General features: G+C 44.4%; 1 protein-coding gene across 1 annotated transcript in view; it reads left to right on the top strand.

Moving 5' to 3' along the window:
* Nucleotides 1–24,998, top strand: part of DNAJC11 (DnaJ heat shock protein family (Hsp40) member C11) — a 595,493-nt gene that overhangs the window by 562,801 nt on the left and 7,694 nt on the right. The window contains exon 15 of the mRNA XM_085604469.1: nt 4,186–4,315. Coding sequence (XP_085460595.1) covers nt 4,186–4,315 — 130 coding nt within the window. The remainder of the gene's footprint in view (nt 1–4,185; nt 4,316–24,998) is intronic.

Below are 24,998 nucleotides of genomic sequence, written 5' to 3'. Positions count from 1 at the left end.
AGCTTCTTCCACAGCAGGGACTTCAGCAGGTCCAAGAGCTGTGACCACAGCCAGCACCACAGTAGCAACAGCAGCTACAACAGTAGTTGCAGGAATGACGAGGCCTGCAGCAGTGACAACAGCTTTCACCACTGTACAGCCATACAAAGGCGATCACAATAGCAACCCCTCTTTTCTCACAAAAGGATTCACTGCTGTAACCACAGCAAAGACAATTGGTGCCACCACAGCAGGAAAGGCAGCAACAGCCACAATGGCTACACCGACGTGCCGCAATACCGACAATAAGTGTAATTCCAGCAGGATCTGCACCAGCAACCACATCTGCTATCAGAGCATGGACAACGGGAACAATTGTCGAAACAGCAGTGACAAAAGCAGTGGCCCGGCCCAGCAGTGACCACAGGTGCAACCATGACAGGGACAAGCGCACTTGCCAGCAAAGTAGGGACAACAGTATTGACCACAGTAGGGCCAATAGCAACACCAATGACTGGAACCAGAACAGATGCAAAAGCTGACATCAGAGCATTGAAAACCACCCAAGCAACTGCCTACAAGGTGGGGAAAGCATTAACAACCACAGTTGGATTCACTGAGACAAACAAAGTGGATGAGCTGAATGTTTGAATTATTCTCAGTTAATGGTAAGTACTCTGGGTCCTATTCCACTCTGTAATCTTTTTCTCATTGTGCCACCGGACACAGGAACACCCATATGCAAATCAACATTGAGTAGTCCCGTAGGAACAATCTTGCTGGTCTTGCGAAGTCTTGCCTGTGTTGAAACAGAACCTAAGACAGGTTTCAGCCTATTGTTGCTCTCCATTTAGGTATAGCTTAAGTTCTGTGGCACAGCGAGCATGGGACCCAAGGCTGGGTATACTGTTTGCACTTGGTTTGTCTCACTGAGAGAATTAAATAAACAAAGGGAACCTAATGTGTCTGGCTTTAATGTATTAAGATAAGTAAATACAAGCAAGAACAAATGTGCAAACTATTTGTGCCTCTTTTCTCTGCAACCAGCCTCGTTCTGTGCCTTTTACATCTGTGCTCCATTTGTTTTCCTCAAGCTTGCTGATGTAGACATTCTTCTCCACTATTCAGTGCACTTATTGTTTCTAAGAGTTTCATATAGAATATTATGCAGTGTGCTAAAACCTTTATAGCCTCGCTCTATATCTTTGTCAAATGCACAATCTCATATAGGCCCTCGCCTGAGGCTTCACCTGTAACTTGGGTAGAGAACCTCTGACAGCATCAGTCAGCAACCGGCTATAATGCTTTATTACTTAAGTAGCACCATTAATAACCTAGTAATTGGGGACACATTTGGCTAGATCTCAACTTATTAAAGTTATATACACATGGATATACTTCAAATCCCATGTATGCGTATGTATGACTTCCACCTATTGGAATTCTTGATTATGTGCGGTTTTAAAAATTTATAACATCAAACCAGCTGCAATTTTTCGTAACATAGATTATTTTCTATTTTTGTATCTAATGAACTAATATTCTATTTCAAGTGAATCAACTCAATGCACAGTTCTACACCAGCAAGAAATTGATAGCCATGCCACATTTATGCCAGCCAGCCAAAAACTTCACTTAATTATTTACCTAACTTGAGTTGTCAATGCAGGGTTCTAGTTACTTTACTATTTTATAAATCCCTCGAAACATTTTCAAGATTTTCATAGTTTATATTCTTCACTGTTTCTAATTAACTGACGTTAGATTTTAATTAAATCAACGTAGTTAACAGTTCTAAACCATACAGAAGTTAATTACTAAGTGTCACTTATGCCTACCTGCCTCAACTCCACTACTGCACCTCCGGCCCACATCAGAGCATCTCACAACGGAGTACCTGTCCATCTTGCTCCAAGAAGTGCAGACTCCATTGGCCCCAGAAATAGAAACTCAGTGTTGCTCCCGCGATTTCATCATGCTAAAAAAGAATAGAGACCTTCGTCCCATTTTAGATTTCTGTCCTCTGAATGCCTTTTTATAAAAGGGCAAATTCAAGAGCATTATGTTGTCCTAGGCCCTGGATACTGGCGACTGGATGGTGGCTTTGGACCTGCAGGATGCTTACTTCCATGTACCCGTCCTGCAATTCACAGATGCTACTTGTAGTTCAAGGTGGTCCAGGAGCATTTAGGGGCATATCGGCAACAACCGGCGATAATTATCGCTAAGCGCACTTAGCGCTATGATAATTATCGCCGGCTAGCGTGGATTTTTATCGCTGAGATAGCGTGCTATTAGCAACGCTTATCTCAAAAGCGATAAAAATCCTAGCGCTAACTGCCTAACGTGAGATTATCGCAGGAAGCCCAGCGATAATCTCACGAAATGTGGCGTTAGCTTAATGATAGGGCCTCACAAACTTTAGCCATGATATCCACCTTCCATAGGATATCATGGCTAAGTCAGTCCTGAAGCAGGCGTAAGGAAAGTAGCGATAACAGGGGTTATCGCTACTTTTCTTGCCGCTATGCTTCATAGCGTGGGGCTTGATGATAGGAGAAATGTCGCTTAGCGACATTTCTCCTGTAATGCTAGGTCAGGAACACCCACTTTGCATCTCATTAGAGATGCAAAGCTGGGCGTTAAGATTTCGTGCGCTAATGCAAGGTTTCACGCGTTAGCGTGACCTTACTAATTAGGCGATAAAATTATCGCCGCTTTTCGGCCGAAACCGGCCGCAAAAGCGGCGATCATTTTCTATAGCCGCCTTGCTGATATGCCCCTTAGTTTGTCTTGCTCCCCTTAAGCGTCACCAGTGCCCCTCACGTGTTCACAAAAGTGATGGTGGACATAGCAGCAAGACTTTGGAGGTTAGAGATTCAAATTTTCCTCTGCCACAACAACACGCTTTGGAAGGCAGGCTTGCCACAATCAGTAGTAGGTCATCTCCATACAAAGTCGAACCTACTGACCTCATTGGGGTTCCCTATGAACGTGCCAAAGTCACATGTGATACCTTTGCAGAGGCTCCCTTTCATTGCAGCATCCTGGGTATGGGCCTTCCCTCTAGCACACTGTGTCCAGACATTTAGGCTATGATCCCGATGTTTCAGCCTTATTCCTCTTTCTCTGTAGGAGTGGCTCTGAGGCCTCTGACCTCTTGGCCTCCTGCCCATCAACTATGCCAGGTAGCACCACAAGAACTTGTGGGATTCCTTCCAGGTTACGGAGGAGACTGCAAAAAATATGCATGGATGGCTACTCCACTGCAGTTGGACCAACGGCAGACTTGTCTCCACATCAACCTGCTGTGGTTGCGGGTTATTTCACCAGGGTCTGAAAGTCTTCCTACCATCCATCAAAGGACAACTGGTTCAGGCTCTCCCAATGCACACCATGTTGTACTGCAACAAGCGGGCGTGATGCCGTCTTCAGTCCTAGGCAAGAGGCACTTTGTCTCTTGTGCTGGCTGCAGCATCAGGGCATTTCCCTGGTGGGATCTTTGAGCGCCAGTGAAGATGAGCCCAGGTAGTGGTGCCTGGCAGATCACCAAATGCGATTACACCCCAAGGTGGCATAGGACACCTTCCAGCAAAGAGGAGAAACCCCGGTTAGCTCTTTTTGCACTGCCAAGAATGCGCAGTGTCAAAACATTTGTTTGCTGGAGTTTCCAAGAAGGCCATCTCTTGGATCACATTAAGGGTAGAGTATAGAACAGGACTCCTGTACACCTTTCTTTATCTACCTCTCCTGCCCGGGTTCTGAAGAAGGTCAGGAAAGACTGAGCCCTAGTTATCTTAGTGGCTCTAGATTGTGCCAGGAGAGTGTGCTACCCCAAATTTCTGAATTGAAGGGAGATGGGGTAGAAATCAACTTTTGGATATGATAATGTCTCTTTTTCAGACATCTTTTAGTGGTCCACCAATACCCACCAAGTCCACTGATTACCAGATCTTGAAACTTCTGATTCTTCATAAAACTGCTTAGAAAATAAACTTGAATTGCGATTCGTAAGCTTTAAAGAATAGCACGTGTAACATTGTAAAGTAATGGCAAATTAATAAATTAGGCACTTGCACCCTCTTTCAGTGGCACCCAAAGTTCTGTGTTGTAGAAAAGCGTTATAAAAGCTAATGATTGGGATGTGCAGTAGTGGTCACCCAGTGAGATCTAGATTTGTAATGTTGGTTGTTTTTCTAATTTTAGGCTGGTCTGCCTGGATTCTATGATCCCTGTATAGGAGAAGATAAAAGCTTGAAGGTGCTCTATCAATTCCGAGGAGTGTTACACCAAGTGTTGTCAGCTGACCTGGAGGCACTTAGGATACCAAAGCAGTGTAAGTGTCTGACATCGGAGGTATTCCTTTCTTTTTCTAGATACGATTTTTATCATCTTGAGATCTAGAATACTGCGCACTCGCTGATTCGTCAGGAGGCTAGGCAATGGGTAAACCTTGAAAAGTGGTACTGGAACCACCTGCAATGGTATTCATCACAATACAATGTTATGTTATTGTTAAACTTACAAGGTCTTAAAAAATCCCATGCCGATTTAATTGAGGAACCTGCACCTAAACGTTGTCACTGCCTAATGTGCTAAATTGATTGACAGAGAATGTCTTCTTTTGTTTAACCCCTTCGCTGCGGCGTGAATTCCGCCGCAGCGCTGGGGGGGTTTGGGGGCAGCGCGGTGGCGCGGTGCTCATGACGGAACCGCGCCGTCATGAGTCACGGGCGAGCTGTGCTCATGACGGCGTGGTTCCGTCACGACTCCGCCCACTCTCTAATTCGCCCGCACAGGCGGGGAATTCGAGCCGCGTGGGAGGAGCGGCCGCTCCATGACGGAACCACGCCGTCATGAGCACACGGTGCCCGTGGCTCATGACGGCGTGGTTCCGTCAAGGGCACACAAGGGTTTAATACATGCTAAGGTCATTCTGTGTATTTTACAGTATATTTCTACATCTGAATTGGAAGAGATTGCACGCCATTCCAGGACATTCAGAATTTGGAGTGACTGGAATTGTCATTGCTGTTCTGTTTTTACCATTTGAAGCAAGGACAAAATCAATCATTCCAGTGACATGAGAAAGTTTGAAGCTACTGTAACACTTTCAAAGTACCAGAATTATCAGAAGCAATAATAGCCTATGTGATGACTCAGAGTCTTTTTTTTCTCAGGGTAGGGAATACTTGCATGCAAGTTGGGTGTGATGGTACCTAGTTGCTAGAGCCGTCAACTTTAGAACATGGGGTGCCAGGTTTAAATCTCAGCTCAACATCTTTGTGTGCAGATCACTTAATCTCACTGTGCCAAAAAAGTGTAGTGTAGTAATGTTTTGTTGTAAAGCATTTTAATGCCATGAACCAGGTTCGCACTATAAAAAAACTGCAAAAAAATGAAATTGATCATTTAAAAATTTAAGTTATGGTTAGGATTAGTTACAAAAATGTAACAAATGTAAAATTACTTTCAAATTCACTTAAACATCATTAAAGTAATGAGCAAATATTAAAACCAAAAACCCACTGAAATTCACAAGTTATGGTTATCCTTGAGACCTATAATTGGCACAAGAACCATGTAGACTGTTAGTCCGTAAGTCACACTCCAAATTCAGTATTTATGATATATATATCCTAGAATATGAATTATCACAAGAAAACAACACCATCCTCTGCCTTTTCTTGATGTGCTACTCACCATTAATTAACAAAAAATTCGAACCCCACAACACCGGACCAGCATACCTCAACAAACGACTCACCTTCTAGACCCCGAACCACCACCAGCTTCGCTCCGCTGACCTCGCCACCGCCCCACGCATCCGCAGAACGACCGCCGGCAGCAGATCATTCTCCCACCTCACTGCCAAGACATGGAACACCCTCCCCATCCACCTGCGGCAGACCCAGGACCTGCTGACCTTCAGGAGACTTCTCAAGACCTGGCTGTTCGAGCAGTAGCATCACCCCCCTCCCACCCCCCCCCACCCCAGCACCTTGAGACCCTCACAGGTGAGTAGTGCGCTTTACAAATGTTTGATTGATTAACTGATCTGTACCACAAGCCTACAGATGCTCATTTGTATCTAAACTGAACTTCATGTCACTCACACCACGCTAAACTCAGCATTGTCTACAGCCAAGCACTCCGAGTAAGACACATCTACAGCAATGAGGACACCTGTAAAGACCATCGACAAGAGCTTGCTACATTATTTAAAATGCAAGACTATCCTCTGCATATCATACAGCAACAAATTTACAAGTCTTTGTAGTTACCCTGGGAAGCACTGATTTGGAATACCAACAGCAGACACAAAAGTGACAGAATTCCATTTGTGGTTGACTATCATCCATCAGCTCCCAACTACAGAAATATAATGCAAAAAACATTTCCCTTACTGTTCACTAGTGAAGCAGTACAAAAGGTTTTTCCAAAACCGGCAATCATTGCTTAACGTAGAGCTTCAAATTAATGATCTCTTATTGTAAGCGCTGAACTCAAGAAGCTGTAACAAATGCAGGGGTTCATTGCTGGGACTCTAAAAGGTGCATCAAACGTACATACCACTTACAAACATCATCAGTAACTAGTTCTGTTACGAGAAGGACCTATGGAATAAGACCGCATCTGACATGCCGCTCAACATGTATTATTTATGTGATTCAGTTCCAATGCCAAAGCTGTAAAAAACAATATGGAGGCCAAATAGTGAATGGCCTCTGTACACGATTTAGGAACCACAAATCAGCTATAATTAATAGAAAACTTGACCAGCCTGTACCCAATCATTTTAACCTTGTGGGTCATTTACTATCAGATTTGTAGATTTTTCCCTGTGGAACATGTCTTAAAACAAGAACTAATGGACTCCAGAGAAACTTCTAGAATGTACTGTTTAAAATCACTGCATCCATATGGACTGAGCATCACTTGCAATACCACCTGGTTACTGCATATCTCAAGAGGTCTTGGGACTGCATTGATTCCACATTCCAAACGGAACCTTCACTCATGATGCTTTTTGAAAATTCAGCAGTGTCATCTGTGCAGCCACTGAGCAAACCATGTTGTACTACCTGAGGAAGGCGGAAGCTGAAAGGTTGTAGTGGAAATATGTTTTTGTTCTTTGGTGAGTTCATCTGTTTGAGTCATTTCTTTCCTGAAAATATATACACATACACACACGCTAATAAATAATAGCACCTGAAACCCCAGCGTCATTAAAAAAAGACATACTCTAACCAGTGAATAGTACTATAAGCCTAGCTATCTAATATGATAGCATTGATGGTAATGTAACACCTAACTTAAAAGATCCTTCATGGCATTTTTAATATGTCATTGTATCTTTTATGTCCAAGGTATTTTTTGATGTGCTTGTAATGTTTGCCAAATTTGGTACAGATTCATCCATGAGCTCAGTCGCCTTGGCATAGTCATCCAAGAGGTGTGGCACACCAGTTTTTGTGCAGATCAGTGCAGGGGAAAAATGCTAATGGAAGTCTGCAAAAGTGGTGTTTTTCCATTTTAGCTCTGAGAGGTGATTTTGATTGCATATTCAGCCAAAACCGCTGAGTGAATTCACACCAAGCTTGGCATTAAAGTATAACTTTACACAAAATGTGCACTTTCGTTGGTTAAGTGTAAACTGTTCAGTAGTTTTTGAGATAAAAGCGTTTTTGAAAAAAAAGGTGCCATGTGAGCTTGAAAGGGTTAACATTTCTATATCTTTGTGGTTTAAAATAATGATTGGCAACTCTGGTGAATCATGTTTTGAATATTTTGACAAGTGTGGTTGGCTAGAGCTGGGCTCCTAATTTTTTGCACCATCTTGAAAATCAATCATTTTTGTGCTGATGGAAAAAATATTTTGTAGGCATTGGGGCACCTTCAGAGGTAACCGATCCTAGGGGAATGTGTCAAGAAAAAACATATATACCAGTGTGCCAGTCACAAATCAAAAAAGCATTTGCAAGCCTGTGACAAGCCATTTTAAGAACCGGATTCAAGTGATATTTTTTGAAAGATCCACATATTCAGTTATAATTCACACCTTTTGTGGAAAGGTAAATAAAATTGCACAGGTAAGGAGAGAGACTATAACTAGTGTCTGACTCCAGGGTACAGGCGATAGGGACCTATTGGCATGGAAAACATAAGGCTCTTGGCAGCTGGTAGGGTTTAGCGTCTTGCCATAGCAGAGGTTGGCTACGGGAACAGTGTAGGTCTGGGAACAGGCTCGGTGCCCAACCTTTGTTGCTTGCTGCCAAAGGCCCAATCTACCCCACTGTGGCCTAGGGTTCGGGGTATGCCTACCATATTCCCTTATATGGCCTTTCAATTTGTTTTCAAGGACATGGAGGCTGTGCCCAAACTCATGCAATGGCTGCCACTAGAGAGGTTTTTCTCTTACAGCAGCCAATCGGATCACTCTGATCTACTTTGAAACTGAGATTTTGAAATGGAGAATGAGAGAAAAGGCTCACTCATCCAATCGGATGCCCTTGTCTTTTTTAATTTCTTGACTCTCAGAGGATCTGCAAATCCTAAACAGCCCAGATATATAAAAATGATAACTTTTTGAAGCCCAATCAGAAACTTTTTAAAAGACTTGCATTTCAAAACCACTGAATTAATTTATGCCAAAGTAACAAAAGTATTTTTTCTGAGTAAAAGTTACTTTCTTGCCAAGCTTGGTGTAAATCTGTGCGGCTATTTTGGCTTTAGGTACGAGCAAAAAATTCCAGTGGGAAAAAATGGAAATCACATTTTTTTTTCACCACCCTTTAACATTATTTTTACCTGCACAGCACTGGATGAAAATTAGCTTGCTGGATCTTAGCTGGCTACGTCAAATGGTTGCCAAATTTTGTGCAGTTCCATTCACAGGGACAGAAGTTATAGACAAAATAATATATGCATTCTCAATGAAAGTGCACAGTGCCTATCACCTTTGTTTAATACATATAATGTATATGTGCATTTGCCGTTTTTGCACTGCCACCCTAAATTTTTGGCCGTTTTGCTGAACTCCATTTTTGCTGGCTATAGAACTTTGTGCACTTTACCCCTGCTAGCCAGTGATAAAGTGCTTGTGTGTCCCCTTTAAGCATGTTGAAACTGATACCTCAAATAGGCATATTTAACTTGCCTATACGTCCTTAATATATGGTAACTAAAGTATACCCAAAGCCTGAAAGTTACCTGTCACCATTCGGCTGCAGCACACATTGTACCTTCATATCTGAAAGAGACACATTAGTGATAGATTCCTTACCTTAGAATATCCCCAGGCGTCAGACTGGATCCGGTAAGTTTTTGTCAGCAGTACCCCTGCGCGTTGGTAGGCGTCATCGTGCGGCTCCGCGTACGTCGCTGACGTCATGTTCACCAAGATGATGTCATCGGAGCTACTTAAACGCGCCCACGCGCGCTGTCAGTTCTTTCTGTTTCCGCGCCAGCAAGCGCAGATCCGAGAGAGAGCGGTACTCCTAGTTAATATTTTACATTTATTTCTGAGACTTGTTTCTCTTGCTTGTCGAGTACTCGACTTCTGGTGCAGTGGAGATGCCCGGGTTTAAGTCCTGTAGGGACTGCCGTCGGAACATGTTGGTGGCAGACCCGCATGACGTGTGTCTCTTCTGCTTGGGGCACGCCCATGACCCCGAGACATACCCCGATTGTTGGACCATGGTGCCGAAAGCTTTGCGGGACCGTTCCCAAAAGTTGTTGGAGGCCCGGCAATCGGTTTCACGACGCTCGAGGTCCCGCTCCCGCGGGAGGTCGAGGGACAGGTCGCAGGGCCGACACCACCGTTCGTCGGAATCGGGGACAGGTAAGTCAAGGCGCCATAAGAAGTCGAAGAAGCGACGTCACTCTTAGTCTTCCCCTCACGGGTCACGGGACGCAGTGGAGGGAGCGGGTGGTCACTCCCCCTCGGCTCCGGTGGAGCCTCCGTTGTTGCCTGCGGCCTACCCGCCTTTCCCGGGGCCATGCGCGACTCCGGAAGAAATACATGTATTCCTGTCGGCACTGGGCCGCTTATTTGCCCCCTCCGGCACGCCTTTAGGCCCCGTGGACCCATTGGGTGGGTCTGCCCCCATGCCGCCGCCTTTGGCCCCAGCTACACGAGCAAGATACCCTGCGGCGCCGTTGGCTCCGGGCGCCGGGTCCGACGCCGCCTCCAGCGCCGGGTTCGACGCTGCCTCCGGTGTCGGGGCCGATCCCAAACACAACGCCGTTGCCTACAGACCGGACTACGTTGAGCCTGGATTGGTCTATTATCCTCCGATTCCTATTCCAGGTGGGGAGTTTATTCCCTTTCCCCGGGCCCCTCATCCTTACCGGCCTCTTAAACAGCCAGTGGACGAAGGGGAGTACTGGGAGGGGTCTGAGGACCCTCTCGCAGCTCTGTGTGAGGATGAACCAGAGTGGGAGGATCATATGGAAGGTCCAGGCCATCTGGATTTCTCTCCGCACCCTGGTACACTGTCCCCTTCTTCCGTAGCTACGGGGGAGACTGGGACTTTTTCTGTGGTGATGCGTAGGGCGGCTGAGGCTCTTAACCTCGAGCTCCCTTCCGTGCCTATCAGGACCAATCTCCTGACTGAGGTGCTGCAGCCGGCGACCTCCTCGGCGGAGCCGCTACTGCCCTTTAATGACACGCTTACAGACATTCTATTAAGCACCTGGACCAAGCCTAACAGAGGGGTTCCTGTGGATAGGCGTGTGGCACGACGCCATAGCCCGGCCCCGGGCAACCCCAGTTTTCTCATGCACCACCCAACGCCTGAGAGTCTGGTTGTCCAGGCCTCTGCCTCACCGAGCGCATTCCCTTCCGCACCTCCGGACAAAGAATCTAAAAAACTTGAGCAGTTTGGGAAAAAGATTTTCACCTCTGCCAGTTCCGTGCTGCAAGCGGTGAATACTGCATGCCTGTTGGGCCGCTATTCCCACTCTGTGTGGTACAGTGTAGCACAGGTGCTGACTCCGTGCCCAGTGGAAGCTCGAGCGGTGCTCTCCCAAGCCATTACCGAGGGGAGAGATGCTGCAAAATTCACTATCCGTTGAGGCCTTGACACAGCTGACTCCCTCGACAGGGCAATTTCCACAACAGTGGCGCTACACCGTTACGCCTGGCTCAGGACAACTGGCTTTTTCTGGGGATGTCCAGAACACTTTGTTGGACATGCCCTTTGATGGCATGTGCCTCTTTGGTGACAAAGCGGATAGCACTTTGGAACGCTTTAAAGACTCCCGGTCTACAGCCCACTCCTTGGGTCTTGCCTCCACGCGCGCTCCCTTGGGGTCAATCAATCATTATTGGACTAATGGGACAGTTAAAGATAATTACACATTCATATAAGTCTTTCAACAAATAAAATGACAAACAGAACATACTTAACATACCTCAAGATGACTGTATGTATATTAAGTGCAGTATACCACTCCCTGTATAATTAAGCCATGTGAATCATTATGCTGCTCTCTGATGTTACCCATTTATAAAGATCTTTAACCATCAAAATGTTCCCTAAAAACCCTACGAAGGTCAGTGGTAAACCCAAAGAAATTAACTTGGTGCTCAATTTACTGTTTTCTTACCCGGTATTAGTTTCAGTTAACATGGTTTCATTGAAGGTGTCCGCATTGAGTCTATCATGGAAAGAAAGGTGACCACACTGTCCGAAAAATATCTAACAGCTCTACAAGACATCCATGTAAATCAATTAGTCTAGATCTACTCAACGGGCAGCTCTCGCTATTGTTTTGGTTAATTTTGTGCATGATTTGTGGAGACCTGTACAACATGTGTGGAACTATAGAATGTTTTGGTTTGAATTTGGCGATTCCAGCATACTGTTGCATATTTCCATCTCACTGTTTCATTGTGTGTCATCTAATGGTACCTATTCCTTGACTCAATTTCTCAACCTTCCCGTTACTTTCCTAATGCATCCACCTTTCATATACATATGGGGCCCAATTCCGATGCGGTTAGTAATGGCTCCGACCCTCAGTCCGAGCCATCCTAACAGCATCGGGCCTACCCGTTCAGATTCCTTTCCAACCAAGCCATTCCGATGGGCTCGGTCGGAAAGGAATCCGAACTCGGTTTCCCGGATGGCTTCCGACAGGCTCGGAGAGCCTGGCCGCCATCCAGAAACCCTCTTTCCGGCTAAGAGAGTACAATGGCAGTTTCCCACTACTTTTCTGTGCCGGCCTTTCTGACACAGAAAGGCAGTGGGAAACTGTCTTTAGGGGCCCCCAGCAGGGCCCCCATGGGTGCGAGGCCGCCGAATGGTGGCCTAGCCCCCCTGTTGATCTCTGCACCCGGTGGCAGGCACCTTGTGTCTGCCACGGGTGCAGGGATGAACTGCACCTTTGCACTTAACGATGCAAGCATTCATTCCGTTCTGAATTCACGCTCCCATTGTTAAGTATAGGATTGCGACCGAACAGGGTTCAGTCGCATCCTACTTGCAGGTCTGGACCTGATGACAAGAGGTCGTTCGGTTCCAGTTCCTGTCCGATGTCGGACGGACTCCAGTTGGTCTGACTTCAGAACTGGCCTCCAATTCTAGTAATTGCCCTCCACCCCTCCTCCTAACTGGGTAAGTAAAGTAGCAATGATCATGTGCTCTTCGGGTTCCCACAAAAAAAGGTCCAGGGCTCCCTAAATCTGGCAGCAGTTGCTTCTATATATTTTATGCATGTAGATACCTCATTTACTACAGAAGACAGTAAAAACTGTCTTTCTTCATATAATTGCCTCATTTAGGCAAGGAGTGGATTTTAAGAAAAAGGTATTGATGGAATCTAATCACTCTAATCCATATCATACCACTTTAGTAAATAGGCCGTGGCCCACATATATATTAAAGGATCAATTTCCAGCAACTGGGAAGCAGCATAATATTATCAGAAATATTTTAATTGCATACACCCAAAACCCATGGCAATTCCAGAGTAGAAAGTATGATCTGAGCATCACGTCTGCTCTGTAGCTAGCAAAGCAGAGTATGCCCAGTCGATTGAATATAGTAGCTGGAAATTACTTTGGTATGCATTATACGATCTATAATATTCTTGGCAACATACTGATTTTAGACCATGTAATCTGCCCATCTTGGGACATTGAGAAGGATAGCCAAAAATAAACTCTCCTCAAATTTATTCAGCAGCTGAGCTAAATTATCATTGACATGTCTCTATTCCAGGTAATTTTTAATGTGTAAATATGTAATATTCAGAGGGTAACTCCCAAACGCATCATCACCCAGAAGTGGATAGACCCGTTTATCCAGTTTAGACCAGTTTATGGGAATGACAGAAAACATGCAAATTGTTCTATAATTTATGACACTTCTGGCCTAGTATTGTGAATGTTTGATGAGATTGTGTCTGTTGATGTAACCTGAGGCTGTCCACCCACCATGATCTTTTCTTGGCCAAATTTTATTATATGGGCTAGTGGTTCCATGATTCGCACACATGTAGGTAGAGACAAGAAGTAACTATATCTTGAAGTCACATCTCACCCCTGAAGGGCTCCTATGACTAGCTATAGCAAAAGCAATAGATATGAATTCACACCACAAATCCACTTTAAACCTGTTATTTTTCCCGAACACCAAAGAGATACGAGATTTGAAAGCAGGGTATTCAGCAACAGTTTCTTTTATTTAAAGAGACTTTTTCCCCTACTCACTTACATTTTATTAAGGTTATCTAGCTACAAATCATCGTCACATAAATAATTACAGTAGTATTCTTTGGTATGCGTGCTATGCCAAGGTTAGGATTGTGGTACTGTTCATTTTTAAGGTGTGGGTTTCCGCCGAGGAGATGATACCAATCGAGCTGTTAACCTGGCTGAAAATATAGACCCTATTTCAGTTTTGCTTTATTATGTTTTAAAGGCATTTGTCAGGTTAAAGAGTTAGTAAAAATCAGAGAAAGTAAAAGTCTATAGATAATAGACTGCTACCAATTCAATCAAAAGTGCAAGAAAAGAGGTTCTAAATCGTTAGTACAATATTCCTAGGTTTGAGGTATTTATGATTTTCATGTACAAAAGGAGTTCAAACAAAAAGGCTACTACAAAATTGTTACACTGCCCTACCCAGAACTTAACTGTCTTCTCTGGACCACATTCATTTATTTATCCTAAAGTCAAGCACTATCCTGCTTGCTCTAGATAGACCTAACATATTTCATAGAAATTATTGGGTGACCATAACCAGTGGTCAGTGAAAGCTGTGAGACAACCTTGACCAGGTCAGTATGAAGAATTCCAGATTCGCCTTGAAAGTTTCTGTATTCATGAACTACTTTTCAGCAAGTAACTCCCCAGGATATCAGTAAAACTCTGCTCAACACACATCGATGTGTTGAGCCGTGGGTTGTTTAAACATCCAGGGTAGTGGCCCATGGGGTCATTACCTGCTCGTTTCTCCTGTTCTTAAGTTATGTCAGAGGACTTTGCAGGTAAATATTTTTGAATTATATTTAAATATATGCAACCTTTTATATAGTCCAAAAAGTTAATAGTTAAAAAGGTAATGTTAAATAACATTGCTTATTTAAAAGTAATCAAAAACAATATATTTAATTAAAATTAAAGTTTGTTAATGTTAGTCAAAAGTATTTTAAAAAATGTTTGGTGCTTGTGTGTCCGTGTAAAGCATTTAAGTGTGTGTCTGTGTGTGTGTCTGTGTATATATTCAATGAAAGAAAAACAACGGTTAAACCATAGTTATAATTAGGAAACCTTTTTTTTCATACAAACCAAAATTAAAGTACACAAACAATAGAAATCTTAAAATTAGTTATACCGTAAACTTATAATTTACGCACCACCTTTGAATTACTGTAACTTTATTCATGTATACAAACCAAACTTACACTACACAAAAACTAGAAATTCTAAATGTATATTTATACCTTTAATTTATAATTTGACCTTCAAATTATTAAAACTCGTGCACCTCCATACACCCTGTAGTGAACACAGTAGCCACACTGCATTAACTATAACTCGCGCCTCCTCCATGCACTAGTTATTTCCTTTTGAAGGTGGTGTGTAAATTATAAATTAATGCACTTAGAATTTCAAATTTTTATGTAGTTTACATTTGGTTTGTAGATAAAGAGTAAGTAAAGTTTTAGTATTTCAATGTGATGCATCAATTATAAATACATTTAAGGAATAACTGTAACTTTCGAATTTCCAATGTTTGTGTAGCTAAATTTTGGTTTGTATAGAAATAATAAAGTTTTTCTAACTATTCACTGCGGTTTAACCTTTGTTTTTTTTCATTAAATTTTAATGGGTAGTGTCATAGCATAAAGTGGAGTAGCGTGTTGTAGAGTAGAGTGGCGTGCAGCTGAGTGGACTGGCATGTTCTAGAGTGTTGGAAAGTGTCGTAGAGTGGAATATCACAGAGTGGATTGCAGTGTTGTCAACAGTAGAGTGGAGTGCGGTACAGTATGGTAGAGGGAATTGGCATAGTTGGCCGTAGAATTGAATGGCATTGAGTAGCGTAAAGTGGAGTGACGTACAGTGTGGTAGTGGAGTTGTGTCTCATAGAGTAGATTATAGTAAAGTGGTGTGGAGCGGCATGGAGGGAGTTGCCTAGCGTGGGATAGTGTCGGACAGTGGCATAGAATAAAGTAGAGTGCTGTAGAATCGCATTGACAGGAGTACCGTGTTGTACAGTGGAGTGCTATAGAGTGGAGTATACTGTGGTAGAGTGGAGGGACGTAGACTGTCGTTGAGGTGAGTACAGTGTGGACAAGGGGAGTACAGTTGGGTGTTGTAGAGTGGAGTGGCATACACTAAATGAATTTTAGTTTTATAAAGCGCATAGCTACTCCTATTAGGATGTCCCAGCGCTGAGAGGTCAGAATAGCAGACGAAGAGAAGAGCCTATCTGAAAAAGCCAAGTCTTCAGATTTTAAAAAACTGAGGTTCTTTCGGAGATTGCCTCAGCTGCAGCGGAAGGGAGTTCCAGAGTTTGGACGCAGGAAAGCTAAACGATCTATCGCCAGAGCGAGCTTCCTTAACTCTGGGAAGCTGCATTAGTAGTGCCTCTGAAGACCTGAGGCACCTCCTAGGATAATAAGCAGTAAGAAGAGGATGCAGATAGGTCGCCCTAATCTTCCTATAAATCTTGTAGCAGAAGCAAAGGGATTTGAAACAGAGGTGTTTCTCCACGGGGAACCAGTGCAGTTTATGAAGTGTCATACCCATAAATGCACACTTAGGGAGGTTGAGGAAAAGGCGATCCGCCAAGTTTTGAGTACACTGAAGTCTCTTAATCACAGCCTCAGAAGCTCCCAGATAAAAGATGTAGCAGTAGTCCAGCCGAGAAACCACTAAAGCTTGGATCACCGTCTGCTGGGCTGAGGCAGGCAAAAAATGAAATACAACTTTTGAGAGATTTAATAATGCCAGAACACTTGCCAGCTAAGGATGCGATTTTAATTTCAAAAGTGCGTTTATAGTCAAACCAAAACCCCAAGTCTTTAACCTGAGGTTTAGGCTGTGAAAAGGGATGCAGAGACTTCGGCCACCAGGCAGAGGACCATATCGAGGGCTGCTTGCCGAGGATCAGGACCTCCGTTTTACCTGCATTTAACTTCAGGCAGCTGTAGTCCATTCAGTAAGACACCTTTGAAAAGCAAGCCCTCAGAGAGTCGTCCGCAGCAGCAAAATTCTGTGACAAGGTAACTATCAACTGGGTATCGTCAGTGTATGATTTTATTTCAAAGCCATACCACACAATGATATCTGACAGGGGACGGATGTACAAATTAAATAAGGTAGGGCTCAATGAGGAGCCCTGTGGGGCCCCCTGTGACAAAGGAACCACCTTAGAACATAAAGGCTGCACTGGAAAAACATAGAGTTGAGTGGCATAGAGTGGAATGTGAAGAGTTGAGTACCATGTAGTGGAGTAGAGTGGCATTGACTGGAGTGGCATAAAGTGGAGTGTTATTTGTGTGGCGTACACTTGAATAGCGTAGAGAGGAGTTGTGCAGAGTGGAGGGACGTAAAGTGAAGTGTAATTCGAGTGGCGTACACTGGAATAGCATACAGTTCTGTGGTGTAGATGGGAGTGGCATACAGTGGAATAGAGTACAGTAGAGTGGCATACTATGAAATAGCGTTGAGTGGCATACAATGGAATAGTGTTCAGTGGTGTGGCATACAGTGTAGATCCATACAGTAGAATAGCATATTGTACAGTGAATTGGGGTAAAGTGGAGTGGCGTAGACTGGAGTGGCGTACAGTGGAGTGGCATACTGTGGAGTGGTGTTGATTGGAATAGGGAAGAGTGGAGTGGTGTACAGTGTAGTTGCATAAAGTGGAAAAGCACACTGTTGAGTGGTGTAGAGTGAGGTACAGTTGAGTCGCATACACTGGGGCGGCGTAGAGTAAAATACCGTGGAGTGGCATAGCGTGTAGTTGTGCACAGTAGAATAACTTATAGTGGGGTGGTGTACAGTGAAGTGGAGTACAGTGGAATAGCGTATAGTGGTGTGGAGTGGTGTAGCGTAATAGTGTACAGTCCAGTGTAGTAGAGTGGCATACAGTGGAATAGTATAGAGTGACATAGACTATAGTGGCGAAGTGGAGTTTCCAACAGTGGAATAGTGTGGAGTGGCATAGAGTGGAGGGGCGTAGAGTGAATTAACTTACTGAAGAGTGGCGCGGTGTGGCATACAGTGGACACCATACAGTAGTGTAAGGAACAGTGAAATAGTGTACAGTGGAGTGGCATACAGTGGAACAGCATATATTGAAGTGGAGTGGCATAGACTGGAGTGGTGTACAGTGGAGTGGTATAGAGTGATGTACAGTTGAATAGTATGGAGTGGCATGGAGTGGTGTATAGTTGTGTACAGTGTAATAGCGAGGTATGGCATAGAGTGGAATAGCGTAAAGTGGAGTGGGGTAGAGGGGAGTACAGTGTAATGGAGTGGCACAGAGTGTAGTTGCTTACAGTGGAAAAACATATAGTGGCGTGGTATAGAGTGGCGTACAGTTGAATAGTATGGAGTGGCGTGGAGTGGCATAGAGTATAGTTGTGTACAGTGTAATAGCGAGGTGTGGAATAGCGTATAGTGGAGTGGGGTAGAGTGGAGTACAGTGTAATGGAGTGGCGTAGAGTGTAGTTGCTTACAGTGGAAAAGCATATAGTGAAGTGACATTGAGTGACGTACAGTGGAATAATGTACTGTGGCGTGGCACAGAGTGGCGTAGAGTGTAGTGTCATAGTTTAAACAGACGTAAAGTGAAAGTGTGAACAGATGTAATGAATCGGGAATATAGATTATGGAGTGTAAATGGTCATTTTTGGTAGTAGGTGTAAATAGTTATATTTTTTGCCATGGTATATGATTGGGAAATGGCTGTTTTTACAAAACGTAAAAGGCAGCCATGTAGTTTAATCACACCTTGGCTGTGTTTTGGGATAGGGCCCTAGATATAGGGTAGTCGTAAGTTGTATTGCTGTTTCCTACCTATTACCACTTTCATAAAGTGTAAATAGGTAGTGAAAGAGGCGGCGACAATGGAGCGAGCCCGAGAACAGAAATCTCCTACCATTAAGTTGTCTTCTGAGGGGGTTCCACTGACACTCCACGACCTCTTGGCCGCAAACCAGCGTGTGCGCTCGTCGCTGGAACCTAAAAACGATTCAATCAAGTCAAAGGTCTCGTTGGTGAGAGCAGACCTCCGCAACATGGACGCCAGAGTGTAAGAGGTAGAGGACTCAGCAGCGGTTCATATGGCAGATACAGCAACTTTGAATGCCCAGGAAGGCGAATTACGTGCTATAACCAAAACTTTGGAAGCTCATTCGGAGAATTACTACGGCAGCTCGAGGGCATAACAACGTCCGCATCATTAAAGTCCCAGAGCGTGGGGATTGGCCAGCAGTGGACCTGTTCGTGGAAGACCTCACCCTTAAGAAACTGCAACCCCGGGGCCTTTCCAAGTACTTTTTGGTGGAGAAGGCCCACCAGGGCCCGTGTACACGACCTATGCCCAGGTCCCCACCTCGCTCCATTGTAACCCGTCTTTATAACTATCACTGTGTGGTGCTTCAGACGGCCTGCAGCGCTCTTCCACTGACCTGTGAAAATGTCAATATAACCTTTTTACGGATTTTACTCTTCAAGTCCAAACGCAACGTTGTAGCTTCAGCAGAAGGAAAGTCTTGGCTCGATAGATGGAGAACAGTGAGCGGCTCTGGGTGAAAATTGGGCCCGGGAAAGCGGAGGCGATGACCAGATCAGACAACCCGACGTGAAGCAGCAGAAGGCATTCAGGAATGGTACGACTCCCCAAACAGCCAAGCTCCTTGGACTTCTGCATTCTACATTTGGTGGTCCCTTTGGCAGTGGCTCATGGCGTAAACTGCCCCAGAGTCAATGAGGTGGCCCTGGCTGATAGTGTCTGACTGAACGACTGACCCCCTGGGCCGGGTCTGCTGGGCCTACAAAGCTGGGAAGGCTCAGGCGATACTGCCAGGACCAGGGACCTGTTGGTGCTGACAATCCAGAGGCACTCAATGGACTATCAACAGTTGCCGTTGGTTGTTCATCGTACCCGGTCCGACACACATGGCAGATATGCGGCCCACTCGGGAAAATGGGAGAGGGTCATGGTGAATATACTATCCACTTACATTCCGCCCACTTAACACAACAGCACGTTCCCTGACCTTACTTCTCTTCGAATGAGCCTGCCTAAAGGGGAACTCCTAATGGAAGGTGACCTCAATTAGGCAGTGCGACTCCAGTGACCGCTTACCCCTGGGACAGTGTGCATCCTCTGGTGACCTATTCCTCTCTGCGTGGGCCTAGTTGATGTATGGCGGACCCTCAATCCGTTTGGCGCAACACTTACGTTGCACTCCGATGCCCATGGCAGTCTCTCACGGATAAATTACATACTTACCCTGGCCGATCGCTTTTTCAGAGACATCTGGCTTGGGGCATCTCTGACCATTCCCCGCTTAGAACAATCTTCAGTCTGAGCGGGCGGCGGGACCGCATGACCATCGCGTTCAATCTATGGTATTGTTAGAAAGGGCCTTGTAGATGCCACAAAACTTTATTTTACCGAAAATGAATCCACAGTCACCAGCCAGCTGTTGTAGTTAGGTTAGGTACTGTTCATAAATCTGTTTTGGTAAGGGCTGATGATATATAAAAGTAATAATAAAATATATATTTTATTTACCACTTACCTACCTAACCATAAGATGTCAGGTCTGATCTGTTCATTGAGGTCCTCATTAATTTGTGCTATTTTAAGAGGGCAAATAAATATTTTATCCCCACGTTGAAGTTTCTTCTATCCAGTTTGCTTTGTTATTGTAAAGGTCTAGAAAAAATTTGATTTGATAAAATTGGTCCTAAATCCAAGATCCTCTGGAAGTGAGTTCACTGAGTGAATTTCACTATTCGGAAATAACAATTGTAATATCATCAGTGAATACGTACATTCTGTGTTCATCATGCCCAAATACGCTTCTCTCGATTTTATCGTTAAGCTTAAATTTTTGGGCTGTCGAGCATTCATTGAGAAAGTAAAAAGTAGGATATTATCGGATGTGTTTTCTTTCCAGTGATCTGGGCATGCATGGTAGGATGGGCATAGTTGGCCGGGGTTAGTTTAGTTATGTTCCAAGCCAAGTTGTTTTCGGCACTCTCCTTGAGGATCACCAACTAACACTGTTTGAGGCAGTGGCGGCTCCCCCATTGCGGCGTAGGGGCGTCGCCCCACTGCTTTCTCGCCGTGCGAGAAGGCAGAAACATAAATGGTAATAACTACCATTTTATGTTTCTGCCTTCTCGCACAGCGAGAAAGCAGAAGTGCCTGATTGGGGGTGGGTGGTCCTGCTCGAGGGCAGGGGGGGGAGTGGCTTGCTCACTGTTGTGGGTACTGACTGTTTGGTCAGCCCTGGGGCTGACCAAACAGTCAATACCCACAGCAGTGGGCAAGCCACTCCCCCCTGCTCTCGAGCAGGACCGCCCACTCTCCCATTTTCTCTATGTAGGCTGCTGCAGCAGCCTACATAGAGAAAATGGCCTGGGTGGGGCGCGCTCCCCTGCGCCTCAGCGTTGTGATTGGCGGAGGGGAGCGAGGGAGGCTGCCTTCCATGATGACGAGGGCTGCAGGTCAAAATTGGAAAATGGTGGACGGCGGGAGCGGGAGTCGTACTCGGTAAGTTTTATTTAATATGTTTCTTTAATTTTTCTTTAATTAAACCCCTCCCGCCTCCCCCCATCCCCCCGCGACGACCCCATTTCCACCCCCCTCCCACCCGTCCATCATGCCAGCCGCGACTGCGCTAGAGCCCCGGACAAACTGTTTGCAAAAAAAAGAGCTTGCTGAACATCTCCACCACAACTTCACCCCACAAAACTTGTCACTTCGGTTTGCCATCGGCCACCACAACAAGAATCATTTCAGGTCTATTTCTAATTGCAAGCACAGCTGAGTCCCAGCGGAGAGTTCTTGAACAGTCCCAGGCATTTATACCGGGCCCATCTGTTGTGCAGTGCAGCACTTGTTCACACACAGAAGAAAAAAAAACTACCAGCAAAGGCAGAAAGAGGCAGAGTCACAGGTCCCTTGTAATCCGCCTGCCTTCCCGCTGACATCTGGGGCCACAGGCATTCCTGGTTTTCTCGTACGGTTTACAAAAGCTGAAGTGACCTTAGGCTACCATTATGCAGGCTTTTTTTAATGAAGGCCGTGGCCCTTTCAGGTGCAGTTAGGCGCACTGCTGCATTAGTTTTACATTATTTTTCTTTTTACTGTGATATCTGGTTTCCTGTAACATTTAAAACACGAGTGTGAACTCGAGGTCGCTGACAAGGAGCAGGTGAGGTCAGACTTTCATTAAAAGCGAAGGGGAAAAAGGGAATTTGCAGATGTTCTGGTGAGGAGAGGCCAGAAAAAGCCTGTAACTTGCAAATTTAGGAAGATGCCTGTATGTATCTGCCTCTCTCCCTGCAGCTTCCTTCTGGTGCCTCTCCCTGGCTCTCATTAGCAGTCACTGTGCCTCTCTGCAATTGTAAAGTAACTCTTACTTCGTCTGCCGTGTGTGGCCTCTCTGTTTTATCTGCTGCTCAAGCCCTGTGTGCATTGATACGCCTCAACGACAGTCTTTCTCCATGCTTGCTTTGTGTCGACAGCGTGTCTGTTATTGTGAGGCCTTTTTTTGATGTCCTGTGGCAGTGCTTATTATTGGGCAGCATTCAGTGCGTGCAGCTACTGTCGTTCATGTCCCAGGTCCTTAGTACCGCTGCACTTCAATTGGACAGCCAAGACTTCATCTAGGCACTTAAGGGGTAGCTCCCCTCATTAGGAGTGTCTGTGTCCCCCTTAATGGGCCATGTTCCTACAAGGAACGGGGGGCTGATCGGGCCTCATGTATACAGCACAAGGATTACCTTTGTGTGGTTACAAATATATGGACAGTATATGTAAACAGAAGTCAGAAATGTACTTGGGCAATATCCATATTACTTTACGGGCAGCATGGGTGGTATGAATGTGGAGATGCCTCTCTATAGACCAGACATGAATGAGATATGTTCGAAACAGGAAATAAAGTGATGTTTCCATGATACCTTTTATTTCATTTCCTGCATGTTCTTTGGCTAGGGTCACGCGCCTTCTACCTCTAATGCATATGTCAAAGGAGGAGGATGTTTAGCTTTGGTAGTCTACAAACCACTCATATGAACCCCCAAAGCCCAAGTGCATAACATCAGTGAGTCCAAGTGGTGGCTCAGAATCATTAAAGCTAAAGCATTTCCCATTCTCTGCGCATGCCTGAGTTTCTTTATTTAAGGCTTGAGTCTTGATACTGGGATTACATTTTTAATGCAAAGTACTATTGGGCACATATTTTAGCGCATGTGATTTAAAAATATGCAAAAAGAAGCAATTTCCAAATGTAAGCGTTCCTTATTGAACGAGAAGTTAGTCAGAAATTTCTCAGTCATTCTAAGCTCGCTCGTCATAGTGCAGTATGGGAATAATGTTTCGCCTACCACTTTAAAATTTCACCAGCCGCCACTGGTTTGAGGTATTCTCAGCACTGAGAAATATTACGGCCCTGGGCTTCTCAATTATAAACACAGAGATTTGTGCTTTAGCACATCCCTATTGTGCTGTTCTTTAAACTGAAAGAAAGTGAATTTTGTAACAATGTCTCAAACTTTAGAGTCAATGCCTTTTGACACCCTACCCACTCTGGACTTGTTCTATACCTATGGCAAACATATCTGATTCCTGTTTGCTTTATCTTAAGAGTTTGTCATTATGTTTTGGCCCCAGTGACCCTATTAGGAGAAAAGGCACACTATTGCAACTCGAGCACTAGGTTAGAAACATCTAAACTAATAATGAGAAAAGAAAACCTCATAGGTGGATCTTGTCATACTTTTACCTATAACGAGCAAGTACATTTGAATAAGACATTTTCTACCTGCCAGAGATTCACAGGTTATCATGTGAGCAAACTCAGAAAGGACAACTCTGGAAATAAGTGCACAAATCAATAAAGGTATATAATTATTACAGGATTCTGCAATCCCTTTATTAATGCATGTCTCTAATTTCTTTATAATTGGTTAATTGTGATGCATCCAGTCGCAAATTATAAAGAAAAGGATTCAGAACTCATCTGTAATATGTTATTGCAGTCGAGTTCTGATGTCACAATGGCTGCTGTTAGAGCCAGCAGCCGAGGTGAAAGGCAGGCCAGTCATAGAACAGCTGTTTGAAGCAACAAGAATATAACATAGCTTTTGTTTCTTCTTCTCTATTTTGTTTTAGCCCACAGTGACAAACAGAAAGACCATGGTTATTTTTTGCACTCCTTTGATAACTAGAGAAAAGTTAGAATCTTTCTGCATGTTCTAAACATGCCATGCTAGTGCAGCATTTTTTTTTTTAAACTGACTCGTATTGAACTGGTTATAGTATCTTTGTGCAACAAATCTCCAACAGGTGTTTGATGTGTTTAATTTTGCACTAGAGGTTCTATTTATTGTCTTCATGTTTGCAAACATGTTCTCTCTTTCGTGTGAAAAAGCTACGCAGGAAAGTTTTAAGTTCTGTATGCGAAAGATGATGGCATGAACATATATAATATGGTATAAAGTACCCCCTTCCACAGATGATAAGTGTTGGACTTGGCCCTATTTGGCTAAAGTTTCTTAAACTTTTTGCTTTCGTCCTAGACCTTTTTTCTGACATGGTGTTGCCAACTTAGACTGCTGATCAGTGTCAAAGTGCAAGTGCCCCCTGTATAAAGTGTAATGATAATTGGTTGTCCATGATTGGTAGGTTTGCCTTACGAGTAAAGTCCCTAGTCAAGTGCACTATGTGTGCCAGGGCTGGTAATGCAAATGCTATCAGTGGGCCTGCAGCACTAATTGTGCCACCCACACAAGTAGCCTTAAAAATAAAACTCAGGCCTGCCCCTGCAGTGCCTGCGCGCAGTTTGGTAAACTGCCATGTTATCCTGACAAGTGCACCCACTTGCCAGGCCTTACGCTTTCTATGCACATCAGACACCCCTATGGTAGGTCTAGGGTACCCCCCTGAGCAGGGTGCAGTGTATGTGAAAGGTAGGACATGTACTGTGGTGTGTACCATGTCCTGACGGTGAAATACTCTCCATTTCGTTTTTCAGTATTGAAAGGCCAACTTGCGCATAGGACAGAATGGGGGAGGCTGTGTAATATGTTTCCACCCTACCTTCCCAAAGGAGAGGTGAAGTTTAGTGTGCCTGAACTCACAATTTATTAACACATCTTTTTGTGAAGGTGGTTTTTGAATTGCGTGTTTAGAAACCACTCTTTTAGAAGGGGCTGGTTTTTTTGTGTTTTAACATTTGTGTGTCTCTGCCAGGTTGTGGATTGACTGTCTGGATTTGAGTGTGATATGCTTTGGGGAATATCTTGACCC

This window comes from Triturus cristatus, chromosome 1_2 (assembly GCF_964204655.1).
Source record: "Triturus cristatus chromosome 1_2, aTriCri1.1, whole genome shotgun sequence".
Lineage (NCBI taxonomy): Eukaryota > Metazoa > Chordata > Amphibia > Caudata > Salamandridae > Triturus > Triturus cristatus.
Note: the sequence above shows the minus strand (reverse complement) of the source record. Positions and strands in the feature narration are given on the sequence as shown.